Source organism: Gymnoscopelus microlampas (genome assembly GCF_963454915.1).
Source record: "Gymnoscopelus microlampas genome assembly, chromosome: 24".
Classification (NCBI taxonomy): Eukaryota; Metazoa; Chordata; class Actinopteri; order Myctophiformes; family Myctophidae; genus Gymnoscopelus; species Gymnoscopelus microlampas.
Window position 1 is genome coordinate 9,403,577 of NC_139961.1, and position 14,911 is coordinate 9,418,487.

The 14,911-nt window shown below is 43.2% G+C and overlaps 1 protein-coding gene across 4 annotated transcripts in view; it reads right to left on the reverse strand.

The window, feature by feature from the left end:
* Positions 1–14,911, reverse strand: part of LOC311040338 (sodium/potassium-transporting ATPase subunit alpha-1-like) — a 46,041-nt gene that overhangs the window by 16,755 nt on the left and 14,375 nt on the right. The window contains exons 2-10 of one of the 4 annotated variants that reach the window (XM_084050555.1): positions 12,327–12,440; positions 10,475–10,534; positions 7,961–8,062; positions 7,696–7,797; positions 6,734–6,847; positions 5,108–5,242; positions 4,471–4,588; positions 2,712–2,980; positions 646–954 (exon numbers count right to left, since the gene is read on the reverse strand). In XM_084050555.1, coding sequence (XP_083906681.1) covers positions 646–954; positions 2,712–2,980; positions 4,471–4,588; positions 5,108–5,242; positions 6,734–6,847; positions 7,696–7,797; positions 7,961–8,062; positions 10,475–10,534; positions 12,327–12,440 — 1,323 coding nt within the window. Of the gene's footprint in view, positions 1–645; positions 955–2,711; positions 2,981–4,470; positions 4,589–5,107; positions 5,243–6,733; positions 6,848–7,695; positions 7,798–7,960; positions 8,063–10,474; positions 10,535–12,326; positions 12,441–14,911 lie in introns of those variants that run through there. The other 3 variants (XM_084050557.1, XM_084050556.1, XM_084050558.1) reach the window with 3 other exon arrangements.

A 14,911-nucleotide genomic window follows, 5' to 3' on the forward strand; every position in this document is an offset into this window, starting at 1 on the left:
ACAGCATTATCAGCAAGAGTTAAATAAAGGAAAAGCCTTGGGGCTTTGGGCCAATTTGTTTCATGCTTGAATAGTTGGCCTTCTCGTAGCCAACATGCTATGACTCCACTGTTCACAACTTTAAACAAACAATAAAATCTGTCTATAAAAGTAGGACGCCATCCATATGAAACTCTGCATGAATAAATAAATTTCACTTGAACCCCAGCATCCATATTCTGGGGGATCATCAGACAAAAATAGCTGATCTACAAGTATTTTTTTTTGCCAATCCATTAGGGTTATCTCTAGAGGTTTTAGGTGGATAATGTTTTGGTGGAGAGATTTGGTGTAGTGAAAAACGACCGTACCAAGTACAGTTGCAACTCAGAATAGAGGGTTTACGTAGTTAATTAAAAGGGATAGTTCACACCCAAAATTACTTTTTTTTCCTATCAATTAGTCACCCCATGGCGACTTGAATTCATGATTTATTTATTTTTGTCACATTCCTAAGCCATTCATTGACCGCTGGTCATCAAATTATTGGCTTAGGAATGCGACAAAAACTAAAAAATCGAGACCTTTGCCCAAGTTCAATTCATCAAAAAGCAAGAAAGAAAAAGGCAACATCATCGCCTCTCCAAATCATATTCCGGCGCTCACCTTGAGGATGGGCACGTTTTCCTGCTCCGCCAGGAAGACGGCGCGGTTGCATAGGCCGGCGATCCTAGCCAGCGCTCCCCATGTGGCGGAGCTCCTGTCGAAGGCCGTTCCGCTCTGGTTCTCTGTGGTGTCGGCCTCGTGGATCTGGTTGTCGAACCACATGTGGGCCACGGTCATCCTGTTCTGGGTCAGTGTGCCCGTCTTGTCGGAGCAGATGGTGGAGGTGGAGCCCAGGGTCTCTACGGCCTCCAGGTTCTTCACCAGACAGTTCTTCTTGGCCATGCGCTTGGCGGTCAGCGTCAGACACACCTGGGGAGTTGGAATCAACGGGGGTCGAGTTAGAAGAGGGCTATACCTGCCCGATGACATGCGTCTTGAATCAGGATTACATTTACACCTGATATATATAACCATAAAAATCCAATCTCTCCTTCTCACACAAAATGCAAATTAACACGTTTGTCAATTCCTCTTAACATTTACGTACGCTCGAGAGACGGTAATGATTTAAACCGTTGTTGCACACCAGTGATCAATGGTTTCCTGTCTCTGACTAAACCGACTGATTTGGATCATGGGATGACTTGTAGAAAACGTAATGGCAGGTAACCATTTGCTTTGTGTAAGCACCTACGGTAGCTCTCCACCGCACCAACGTCGTTAAGAGTTGGAAAGCGTCCAAGCGAAATCTGTTGAATCGGCGGTGGGTACGCCGCCACGTCAGGTTGTAGGAAAGCGTGATGGCAGACCGCCGTGGCAAGTTGTAGGGAAGCGTCGAAAGCAGACCAAGCATGCCATCGGATAGCAGCGGGCTCGTTGTTGAAAAAGAAATCAAGCCTTGGCTAGTTTTAGCACGTCTGCCGGTGTCGGCTCTCAGGTGCATTCAGCTACTTTTGTTCACACCTTCCAACAGACTGATCTCCCGACTTCATTGTACTGCCAGTCTGTAGTAATCTGTAGTAGCCTGTTTGGTGTGGAGCTACCTTAACACGAGCCCCACTTACATCATCTCAGCCCTGTGCGCCAATGCTGCACTTAAGACCACATGGCAGAGAAAACCAGGAATGCAGGATATTTTAATAGTTAACTAAAGGAAAATATACAGAAGGAACGCCAGTGGCACCAGAAATGATTATATTTTGAAAGCTCTATCTATTAAAGCTAATATAGGGGCCATCTGAAAAGACCATAATCCAGCAAGCAGTTTACCAAAGACTTCTGTATGAACAGCTTTACCGTTTACATTGGTTCCTTATGTCAGATTCAAAAGTTCATTTATTGAACGATTAGTGATTTTCCGTGACTATTGCAAAGCTTGGTATGTTTATCAAGCCGCCCCGAAAGTAAGCATTTGATTTTCAAATAAGAGAGTTGATCAAGTAGTAAGAAAGTGTTTGACTTTCAGTCAGAGGAATAGAATTCAGAGCGAACTGACTTGCAACATGCTGCTTTGAAGAATGCATAGTCATACTGTATCGTATCGCTATTGAGATATTTGGCATAAACATATGAAATTGTGGCCATATTGCACAGCCCATTGTGCAGTTGTTTAAAAATTGCTTTAACAATTTAAGGTGCCTGTCATTCATGGTTTTACTTATGTGTAGGCCTACTTCCTAGTTACATCTGCACACTAACACAATGTGGCCAAAACAGTCTCAACCTGGATTTTATTCTGTTCCCAATGTGTCCCTCATGCATGTATAACTAGATTATTATGGGAATATCGATTGTTGAGCTGCAAATTCAGTCCCACTTAAACCCTCTATACTTGATAAAACAGACCTGTAAAGAGTGCATTTGGTACGCTCTTATTTTACTCACAAATCGCTACAAGCTCAGCTCAAGCCAAATTGTGAGCTTGTAGATCGGCTATTTTTGGCGAACGTTCCGCCCCAGAATGGGGATGATGCTGGGGGTTCAAGTGGTTAAACAAAAGTGTAATTTACGTATAATTTTGATTATCGCGATAATATCGTTAATCACAAAAAATGTTTTGCCGCAACAATGGTGACATGTAATTTTCACATGGTTCCCATTCCTAACCCAGACGGAGCAGGACTCACAGTGACGGTGGCCAGCAGACCCTCGGGCACGTTGGCCACGATGATGCCGATGAGGAAGATGACGGCTTCCAGCCAGGAGTAGCCCAGGATGAGCGACAGGACGAAGAAGGACATGCCCAGGAAGACGGCCACGCCCGTGATGATGTGGATGAAGTGCTCGATCTCGATGGAGATGGGCGTGCGGCCCACCTCCAGGCCGGAGGCCAGCGTGGCGATGCGACCCATGACCGTACGGTCTCCGGTGCTGATGACCACGCCACGGGCAGTTCCTGCAGCACAGGGAACGGGATGGCGATTATTACATTTTTATCCAATGGAAAATATGTTTTTCACACCACAAAACCAACATGTACCCTCTAGCCAGTGTTGATTTCGTCGACTAAAACTATGACGAAAAATGTTCGTCGACTACCTTTTTTCAGTCATGAAAACTAAATAAAAACTAAGCTATGATGACTAAAACTATGACTAAATATATTGACAATTTCGTCAACAAATAAAGGCTAGACTAAAATGTTAGGGAGGGACGAGTGGAGAATAGATCCAGTAGAACTAAAACAAGTCATTTTATGTTTGGTTGCGCTCAGGTGTTGCTCTCTGAAAATAGCACATCTACGAGCTCACAACGCGTCACAGCGCGACGCGTTGTGAGCTTGTATATCGGCTGTTTTCAGCATGCAACCAAGTGTAAAATCAGCCATTACGACACATCAAGGCACCGCTAAAATACAACTAAATGAACTGTAGATTTAGTCGACTATAATCTTACAATGTTTAGTCAACTAAAACTAGACAAAAAATAAAACATTTCAGATGACTACAATATGACTAAAACTAACTGGAATTGTATTCAAAAGACTATGACTAAATCAAAATTTGCTGTCAAAATAAACACTGCCACAAAACCAACAACCAACATTTTATGGGTCGTGAGCAAAAATATCCCTTTATTTTTTTTTAGTGTTACTTTTTGCCGAAGAGATTTAGTGTTGAAAACGCCTGGGGGACCCCAGCCAGTGGTTCAAATCTGGAAATCTGGTCAATCATAGTTCCGGTTAACAGTTTAAGTTCCAAATCAATGCTCATGATGTATTAAACTGCACGTATCCATGACAACAATGGCACAGTAGCAGCTTGTTGGACTTAATGCAGTCCCTGTTCGGGTTGTGGCCACCGTTTCAGAACACGTTCTGGGAACGTTTCATCCAATGGACAAAACACGTGCCGGATGAACGTTTTTCGAATTACGTGCAGGAAAGGCAACCGGAGATTCCTGGAAATCATAGTTATAGTTATCAAGTGTCTCGATAAAGGAAAACAACAGACTCTGCGGAGGGAGTTTTCTTACACCTCAACTTGCCTGTTATTGTCCTGTCTCCACTAACCTGGCACCCCGGAGAGCATCATCGCTTACACAGAAATACAAACTAAAATCACGTCACTCTCTAACCCAAGGGTTCCCAGATTTTCAGGCTGCGATCCCCCAAAATAATCTTATTCTTTGAACCGGGGACCTCCCAAAATAATCATATTTGAACTGGTGACCAGTGGAAATATTACAGTAAAGTAAAAGTACCTCAAAATTGTACTCAAGTACAGTACTTGAGTAAATGTACTTAGTTACTTTACACCACTGGGTGTACGTCCCAAGCTTAGTGCTAGAGATAAACAAACCGACTCAAAGTCACAACTAACTGAACTCTATTGCTCCGTTCATAGCTGTAATCATCCTTTTGCCTGGTTGTGGCTGTAATCATACCTTCAACGCAGTTAGTGGAGAAGAAGGCGATGTTCCTGGTCTCCAGCGGGTTCTCGTTGGAGAAGTCTGGGGTTCGAGTCTGGGGTTCTGACTCTCCGGTCAGGGAGGAGTTGTCCACCTGAGGAGTAAACCAGTCACACGTTAAAGAGGAGGAGTCTGGGGTTCTGACTCTCCGGTCAGGGAGGAGTTGTCCACCTGAGGAGTAAACCAGTCACACGTTAAAGAGGAGGAGTCTGGGGTTCTGACTCTCCGGTCAGGGAGGAGTTGTCCACCTGAGGAGTAAACCAGTCACACGTTTAAAACTGTGGAAGTGAAAAACCCACATGGTCTTGTTGACTTATCCCATTAAAACCGTGAACACGTCTGTGGAACCACTTTAACCATTATTTTATACTTTGTCTATTCAAAAATAGAAGCTCATCGCTTGTAGATCTTCTATTTCTTTTAAAGCGTGAACATATTTGCAAATATTTGAATATATATAAAACATTTTAAGCAAACATTTTTAACTCAAATCTCCAGAGCTCTGGGCTGAATCCCAGCATAATAAACTCTATTCTGCTTGGCCCTGGTGGTCGGGGCAGAGGATAAGACCTGCAAATGATTCAGATGCGGGTTCAAAATGTAATGGTCCCACCTTGCAGGCGGCGGCAGAGATGATCCTCAGGTCAGCAGGGATCCGGTCTCCTCCTTTCACCTCCACCAGATCTCCAACCACAACCTCCTTTGCGTTGATGGCTTTCTTCTCACCGTCGCGCACGACCAGGGCTTGCTAATAAGTGACAACGAATGCAACAAGATCAGTATGTTGATTTCATCAGGAAAAAAAGGGAAATAAAACCAGCGCTTTGATTCATGAGCTTTAATTTGTTCCTGTTCAAATGTTTTCTATAATGAGAAGCACTTTGCTGAAATGAATGTTTTCATATTAGTTTTCGTATTATAATGGAAAATCTAAGTGGGATTCATTGCTATTGTCGCCCACGGGCTCTTATAAATACTTGTAATAGAGCACCGAAGTCTGACGTAATTTACACATCCTACCTGGGTCGCGTTTTTTCCCATAGAAGTCTTAAATATCGCGTCTAATAAGAACTGTCCTCCAAAAATAAACTTTTTGACTCTTATGGATATGAAGCATCAACTGACGGTGAGAAAACGCTAACGTTACTTCCGCCGAATTAGTTACATTTTTGCCAGAAACGACAGACTGTATCAAATATGAGTGACTGACTATCATAAACGATACAGAGCCACCTCCCTGAATATCGCAGAGACAGTTTTATTTTTTTGGACCATAATTCTTATATGAGACGATTCTAAGATGACCCAATGTTATTCTCCATAGCGACCCAGGGGATGAACGAGTGACGTCAGGACGTCTGTACTCTATTGATTAAATATTAAGAAGACCAGACTTAACCACTTTCAACCTGGTCGGGCATGTCATTATAGCCAAACATTTCCCAAAATCTTCTCTGTTTTTTTTCATAAATAGCGAAAATAGCCGATCTACACACTCACGATGTGACAAGTAAATCTAATTGTCCCCTTTTTTCCTCCTTTGTAATGATCTCATTTATATTTATATAATATGTTTGAAATAAATTAAATGAAAAAGGTTGCCGTGCAGCTCTTCGTGCTAAACCAGGGGTGGGCAACTTTGATAATGGCGAGGGCCACTCTATTTCCACACTCACTCCAGAGGGCCACTATATTTCCACACTCACTCCAGAGGGCCACATTGCATATACTGTCAGGAGGCACCTCTTATCTCCGTATTTTAACTTTTTTCGTAGATTATCGGCATTCTATGTCACACAAAAGTAGCTAAAATAGCCGATCTACATGCTCAAAACATCACACTGCGACGTGTTTTGAGCTTGTAGGTCGGCTATTTTTGAATTGGAATCCTGGAAAATAACATTTTTATTTAACTTCAAATGCATTTAGTTATATTTATGTTAACTTTATGAACTTATACAAATACATTGGACATAAAAAAAGACAATATAATGTTGATACTAGTCATTAAGCTACTAATATAGACTGTAATAAGTAATTAAAGTGGGTCATGTTTGCATGGTTGGAATTGTAACAGCTGAAATCAATAATGTATCAGTATTCCGATATTAACCTGTGGGCCGCATTAAGTGAAGGTGGGGGCTGCATGTTGCCCCCGGGCCGCCAGTTGCCCATGTATGTGCTAAACTGAAGAGCAAATGGATGGATTAACGGAAGTAGAGAACGTCTGGGGCAATACCTGTGGAACCAGGTTCTTGAAGGAGTCCATGATCTTGGAGCTCTTAGCCTCTTGGTAGTAGGAGAAACACCCAGTGACGATGACCACGGCGGACAGTACAACACCCAGGTACAACTGTGGAAGTCAAGGATGGAACATTTTGTTCAGAATATTGCATGAATTGTCTTAACCGGTTCAATCCGGGAACGCATCTGTGTCATTTTAGATTTCTTTGGCTATTCAAAAAATAGCAGATACACAAGCTCATAGTGCAGCTACGAGCTTGTAGACCTGCAATCGTTTTGAAAAATGGTGAAAATGAGTGCAAAGCGAACATTTTGAACTCAAATTGAACCACTGAACCACTGAGAAAGTTTTTAAAAAAAAATAAACTGTTAGGATTTAGAAGACATTTGTAGAATCCCCAGAAGCAAAGATTTGAGTTACAAATGTTCGCTTTAAAAATAATATTTTCAAAGATAAGCAAAAATAGCAGATCTACAAGCTCATAGTGCGGCACTCAGTGCCGCACTATGAGCTTGCAGATCTGCTATTTTTGAATAGGAAAAGCGTAAAATCATGCTTTTTAGCTCAAATAAAAAAATGACACAGATGCGTTCCAGGTCTTAATGGATTAATGGGTTATGATTCTCTACCAAGATGCTAAAATATTACACCAATGATGCAACAGCTGGGCAACCATGACATTCAGTTTTTAAACAATGCTGGAAGTCGCAGGCGGTGTTCAAGCGATATACAGCCAATATACAAGCTCACAACCTGCGACGCACGTGAGCTTGTACGTCTATCAGCTAGTTGGGCTTGGTATATCGGCTACTGTATGTTAGTCACGCGACACGTCATAAGACAAGATCCTAACCGGGTTTGAGACTTTCGCCATCAACAGTGCGTGAAAATAAATTATGCGTGGTCATATGCGAGATATATGAGACAACGCGGACATTCTTAGGTTTGCATCTTACGTTGTCGTTGACCGGCTCGTCTTCCATGGCGGCCTGGATGCCGTAGGCCAGGAAACAGAGGAGGGCACCAGTCCACAGCAGCATGGCGAAACCTCCAAACATCTGCACAAAGAGAGGAGAAACAGGAGCGGTCACTGTCTGTCTGTCAGTGTCAGGCTTAAAGGAATAGTTAACACAAGATTTTACTTATTTTCTATCAATTACACAAACACAGCCTCGATTTTCGTGCCTTCGAGCCAGCTCAAATAAGACAAAGGTTTAAAACCTGTTTGCAGAACTTGACCCACTCCGGGGTGGTGGGGGGAGGGGTGAGAGCGTTGGGGCCGTCCCTGGCCAGATTCTCAGCCGCCTTGGCGTTGGTCAGACCCTGAAAGTAGAGGGGCGAGAGAGAGAGGAAGGTACGATCGTCAGATGTGCACATTATGTGACAATAATAGTAATCCTATCCCAGGTTAGGCCCGACACAATTATTACATAAATCATCGAATCGCAATATTTGAGATAGTCGCAATTCTTTTTGCATTAATCGTCGCAATCGTTTCCATGTTGCCAAATGTTCATACATTTTCAAATATTAAAAAAGCAGAAATAGCAGCTCTACAAGCTTACAACGCATCACGAATTGTAAGCTTGTAGATCAGCTATTTCCACTATTAAAAAAAAGTATAAAATGTAAAGTAAAGTAAAAAAGTAAGTAAAGTAAAATGTCAGTCATTTCTTTGTACATTTAAGTTATTTGTCATATCTGCCCTTGATTATGAAGCCTAAGAGTCAAACAGAAATTCGTTTTTTATTCATATGTTCCAATGTTCAATGCCAAAAAAAACACGTTAATCACAATTATTTGTACTAGACCATACCCGGTCAACGCATCCGTGGGGGGATATGCGCACATGATCTGGCAACCCGGGAGGAAGTTCGTCCCATAGCTGGGCAGGCCCGTAACCATGGCGACATTCTTTGACACAAAAGCGCTAATAAGAAGCTGAGATTTGATGAAATTGAAAAACGGGCTTCACAGTTAAGTTCAGATGGTAATGGTCAATGGCTGTGTGCAAAATCAGAGCAATTGGTCCAGCCAGTGAGGAGAACCGGGTAGCTTCACCTACTCACTCACTCACCACTACAGACAGACAGACAGACAGACAGAGGTTACTAGAATTATAGTAGGATGACATTGACAATTAATCGCCAACTTAATTGCGACAGCCCTGTCCAAGGTGTCCGGCTATAGGACCATCTACAAGGCAGAGCAGAGTGGAGTTCTCTGGCCTCATGTGGTATTTTTAACCACACCAGAGTGAATTATATCCCTTGTACCATGATGGCCATTTGTCAAAAAGACTAAAGAATAAAGGAATGGATGGATTCATATTCTGAGGCATTTCATATTCATTGCCAGCGCTCTCCAGAGAAACCACTTGCAGGGTCCCCAGTTCAGACTCATATCATCATAACATAAGTAGGCTATGCCCTTACTGGAAAACCTCATACAGTATGTTACTTTTTAGGATTTTTTGGTGTGACGCTGTAGTATGATCAAGTAGGGCACTAATTTACGAAAAAACACAAAAAGTTTGAAAAAGGAGATAATAGGTTTCTGCCCGACAGCAACGAAATTGCTCCTAAATCGTCAGTTTTCTGAAAAACCTATGTTGCTATATACTGTATATATAGCTATGATCTAAAATGACACAGATGCTGGGATCCAGCCTGATTCACTACGTTCGGCAGATTTTTTCCCCCTCACTTCGCTTATCAGTCTGGCCAGCCTCCAATTTGACTGGTATGTCAATTACGTAGGCAAGTCAGGAAGTGACTCAAGTTTTACATTGGTCAACACTGGTCCCGCCCCCCGCTACAGACCAATCAGAAGCCACGAGTCGTTTTCTCCCGTTTGTGCACGGAGATAGGAGGCTTTCCAGACTGTGAGAAAATAGATCTTACGAACGTAGCAAAGCTGTCTGGATCCCAGGCTGGGGGGAACCATCTTTTAAACAGTCTTATTTAATAGCCTTATCCTGTGTACATATCCTGACAACTCAGGGAGTCGAGCCTTTCAATCAAATGACCTCCCAATGGATTTACCAGATAGACAGCCTTGCGCACGCACGGACGCACACACACACACACGCGCGCGCGCGGGCACGCTCGTCTATCACTGTCAGAGAACCAAGTTACCTGGCTGTGGGGGTAGTCTCGGTGCAAATAATTGCTTAGCAACAGGGGGCCAACAGTAAAAACAGGACCATCTCCTCCCATGGGAGGAGGGGGAGGGAGGAGATGAGAGAAGAGAGGAAGGGAAAAGAAGGAGAAAGGAGATAGGGGAGGAGACACTCGTTGAAAACCAGGCTGCTGCTCAGCTGCTATGAAATTATTCACAGCTGCACCCGTGTGCATGAGCGCGCGCACACACACACACACACACACACACACTTTGGACCCTGGTTTGGAGGCACTGATCAAGCATTCTCCTCAATCCATCTTGCATGGACATTAGCATATAGGATGTGAGGCTCCCACGTGTGCGCTTGTGTGCGTGTGTGTGTGTGTGTGTGTGTGCGCGCGTCTCTCTCTTTGATCAACAGATGCTCCACATTGGAAGAAACCTGTGAGTTCCTACACAGCAAAATCCTCCGTGTTAATTTAACTCCGACAGTGGGACCAAATGGACCCGTGAGGGTCCATCTGCTTCTGTGTCTTACAATGTTTCCATAAACACACACATGTCATGTATTTATAACCTCTCTCTCTCTCCCTCTCTCTCTCCCACACTCACCCTGTTGAGGTCCGTCCCATATTTGCGGTTGAGCTCGTCCAGGGTCAGCTTGTGATCATCCTGTCACGACACAGAAAAACAAGAAGAAAATAACACCTTAGCACCTTGCATCCATCTGTGTGTGTGTGTGTGTGTGTGTGTGTGTGTGTGTGTGTGTGTGTGTGTGTGTGTGTGTGTGTGTGTGTGTGTGTGTGTGTGTGTGTGTGTGTGTGTGTGTGTGTGAGTGTGTGTGTGTGTGTGTGTGTGTGTGTGTGCGTGTGCGTGTGTCAGTGGTGGAAAAAGTACTCAAATGTTTTACTTAAGTAAAAGTATCAATACTGTAATGTAGAAATTCTCTGTTACAAGTAAAAGTCCGGAATTCCAAATGTACTTGACTAAAAGTAGAAAGGTATTGGGCTATTGGCATCAAAATGTACTTAAAGTACCAAAAGTAATCATTATGCAGAATGTCCCATTTCAAGTTTTCAAATGTATAAAAATCTTTTGAAAATAGCAGATCTACAAGCTCACAATGTGTCACATCACGACACATTGTGAGCATGTAGATTGGCTATTTTCAAATGGCCAAAATGTATATAATGTAGGGCTGATGATGAGATGTAGTGGAGTTGAAATAAAGTACTGAAAATTGGAAATACCCCAGTAAAGTAAAAATACCTCAAAATTGTACTTGTGTAAATGTACTTAGTTACTTTACACCACTGGTGTGTGTGTGTGTGTGTGTGTGTGTGTGTGTGTGTGTGTGTGTGTGTGTGTGTGTGTGTGTGTGTGTGTGTGTGTGTGTGTGTGTGTGTGTGTGTGTGTGTGTGTGTGTGTGTGCGTGCGTGCGCACGTGCGCGTGTCCCGATCTGTTACTGTGTTGTGTATGCATGCGGCAGTCTGTGCGTCGCACAGTTCTTCTGTTGTGCGCTGATGCCGAAAAATCCCAGCGGCATTCAGTCTAACCCTTTTCTCTCAAAAACAAACATCTCTTTTCGTTTTTTCCTCCCAATTTAGCGGTTGCCAGCTCTCCCCCTTTGAGTGTTCTGTGGTTCCCGTGGCTGCCAACTGTCACCGTTTGTCCTCCTCCTGGGGACAACGTGTTTTGTTGACAACCGCACGTCTCTTTCAACGCACATGAGTCACTGGCCTCTTCTGTTCGCCTGACAGCCAGGAGTTTGACCGGGAGGAGAGCGTCACGACCACGGAGGTTCACACAGCCATCTCTGCCATACCCCCTCTACTGTGGTTCGTAACCTTTTCAGGACATGAAACCCAAAACAATATATATATTTATTTTTTATCCCACGATTTGTGTAACCCATTTCTTTCCTCCCTCAACTGCCTAAGCTGTAATCCTGGGCGCTAGTCTCCCTCTGCCAGCCTGGGGAGAGCCCTGAACTGAGCTCATGCTTCCTTCAATGCATGAGGAGTGAGCAGACCGCTTCTTATCACCTGACAGAGGGGAGTTTCCCTGGTTGGACGTAGCGCGTGGAAGGAACACGTTATTCGAACCAGTTCCTTTCCCCTCCATCAGGCGCCCCAGCTGACCAGGGGGAGGCAGTATAGAGACCAGGATTAAAGCATGTTTTTTGTGAGGGTACCTACCCTAGGGGACACAGGGAGAACATGCAAACTCCACACAGAGAGGACTCTCCAAAATAATCATATTTGAACTTGGGACCCCCCAAAAGAATCATATTTGAGCTGAACTTGAACACTTTTCGAGCTTGTGGATCAAGTAGGGGCGTTAAATTACGAAAGAAAAAAAACTAAACGTTTAAATATGGAGATAAGAGGTTTCTGCCCGACAGCAACGATATGTTGTAGACATGTGTGTTCCTGAACAGAGGGAGAGACGTGGTGGACTCACCATGTCCACCTCCTTCTTCAACTCGTCCATGTCCTTCTCCTTCTTCTTGCCCTTGGCCTTCTTCTTGCCTCCCTGCTCCGAGGTCGCCGCCAGCTCATACTGCTCACGTCCGTCCTGAAAGAGTGGAAACACGAGAGTGGAAGAGAGAGAGGGAATGGAGGAGGAGGAGGAAAAATGAGAAAAATAGGAAAACCTCATCAGTACAACATGTATGCTGGAAAACTGCTGTGCAACAAAAACAAAATGTTTTCATTCATTTGGAGAAAAAGAAATGTTGTTGAACATGGCACTTTTCCGTGGCAGTGTTAGATTAAATGATTAAATCCGGGAACGCATCTACAAATGTCTTCTAAATCCTAACAGGTTTCTGAAAAACCTATAGCTATATCAGTGGTTCTCAAAACCTTTCATGTCAAGGACCCCCAAAATGATATGCATTTGTCCGCGGACCGCCCATCTCCAAATATTTAGTTCCAGGGACCCCCAGAAGCAAAGATTTGAGTTACAAATGTTAGCTTTTAAAAAGATATACAAGCTCATAGCCCGCGCAATGAGCTTGTATATCTGCTATTTTTTCAATAGCCAAGGAAATCTTAAAATGACACACATGCGTTCCCAGTCTTCATGGGTTAAGACAGGCCTCAGTGCACCAGTTTAACGTCATGGAGGCTCAGCAACAATGTAGATGGACAGAGTTCCACACATCACTGGGGAAAGCAATGGCACCATTAGTCATAATCACCATACCACAGTCACACTTAATGAAAAATGTTTTTACTATTTTCAATTCACTGTGTAATAATTATCCATGGTATTCCTAAGCAAAAAGTGAGTTCAACTGAATCTCTGCTGCCTTTCGTCTTCACAGAAACACTCCCACCGATGGGAAACAAAGGATTTATTTCCATAAGCTATGGCTCGGTTTCAGATAAGGTTCTAAGAATCTAATTTGGGCCCTGCATAGGAGGTAGCACCAACACTTTTTTTTCTGCCAAAAAAGAAAAACGTAAACAAAAAAAAAATTACAGAACTTCATTGGTTCAGGTTATGGGAGGTTCTGGGTTAACCCTTTGTCGTCAAAAAAGAGCAGAAAGTGAGCTAATAGTAAAATATCTACTCAATATTAGTTTGAGCTCAGCAGCTAAGCTGTCTCATGTTTCATACCCTTTCTCTGCCTACCTTCCAACCTGTCTCTTTCTACCATACAGTAAAATGAATACAAGCTCAGATTTACATAGAGCTTTTAAGTACCCAAAGTCGCTTTACATAAAGAAAAGGAAGGAACCAACTTTGGGAGAAACTTAAAACGTTTCCCTGTTAAATAATCGTTTAGTTGTTTAGGTGTATTTTCACTGTGCATTTGCACATATGAAATTTGTCAAGACTCACCGTTGAGTTTCGTACTATAGGAAATAATTACACAACACAGACATGAGCGTCGAGTTGCACTCCGACTCCACAATATCTTTACTTATAGGTATCATCACCTGACACACCGTTTTTGATGAGCTAACCCTGCCAAAGGCAGCATTGCTGTCCGAAACTGTGTTTTTATTGTTCTCTTGTCCTGAAACTTGTTGGCGCAAGCTATACAACCCAATGTTCTACCAGTGTCCAACATCACTTTATGCCAAATGAATTATCCACATGAACCCCTAGCGTCCCTATTGTGTGGGCATGTGGATATTCAGCTGAAATAGCCGATCTACAAGCGCACACGCGCGTGAGTGTGTGTGCGTACACATGTGGTTTGGTGTAAGTTGAACACATTTTGGGCGAGAGCTGCCGAGGCTGACACCGGTGATGAACTCGTTGCAGGACATGCCTTTATCTTGTGTAATAAACGCAAAAAAAAGTCCATTCACTGTATAAGCCCCCTCCCTCATCAAAAAAAGAAAAGAAAAATTAGCTCATGCCTTAGAGAGATCCTTGGAGAATGTCATCACCAGTCATTCATACACAAGATGTTTGGTTTGCGGAAAATATCAAAATACCTCTGGGAATGTAAATTAAGACACACAATCTGCTGAAGGCATGCTTGTGATTAAGTAGAACTAATAGCAGACATGAGCCAACTGCAGTCTAGCCTGAAAGAGCGAGCCCTATCGATGGTCTTGAAGGGCGGATCCAAACCCAGGCGGTTGGATTCCAGCGCCGCTTCCTATTGCTTCACCAATCTATGTTGCAAAAATGTTGGAAAAAAGTGGAATTTTACACAACAAACATTTTAACAACAAAAATCTTGTACAAGGCAAATAATATTTTCAAATGGGAGGGGACAAATACATGAAAATATTTGAGAACCAGTGAACCACTGATTTAAACGACATTAGGAAGCAAGCCCAAATAAGCACCTACCTATATTTACAAGCCACGTAACAGAAAAAACAAGCCCAAAACTGCTTATAATAAGCACACATGGCAACACTGGTGACTATGTTCCTGCACTACAGGAGACAGCATTTCTAGGTCCATAGACCATAGTTCACACAGCGGGGGGGCAGCCAGGGTGCAGCAGGTTGTCCATTTCAAAATATTGTTGCTGTCGGACAGAAACCTCTCATCTCCATATTCTAATTTTTTTA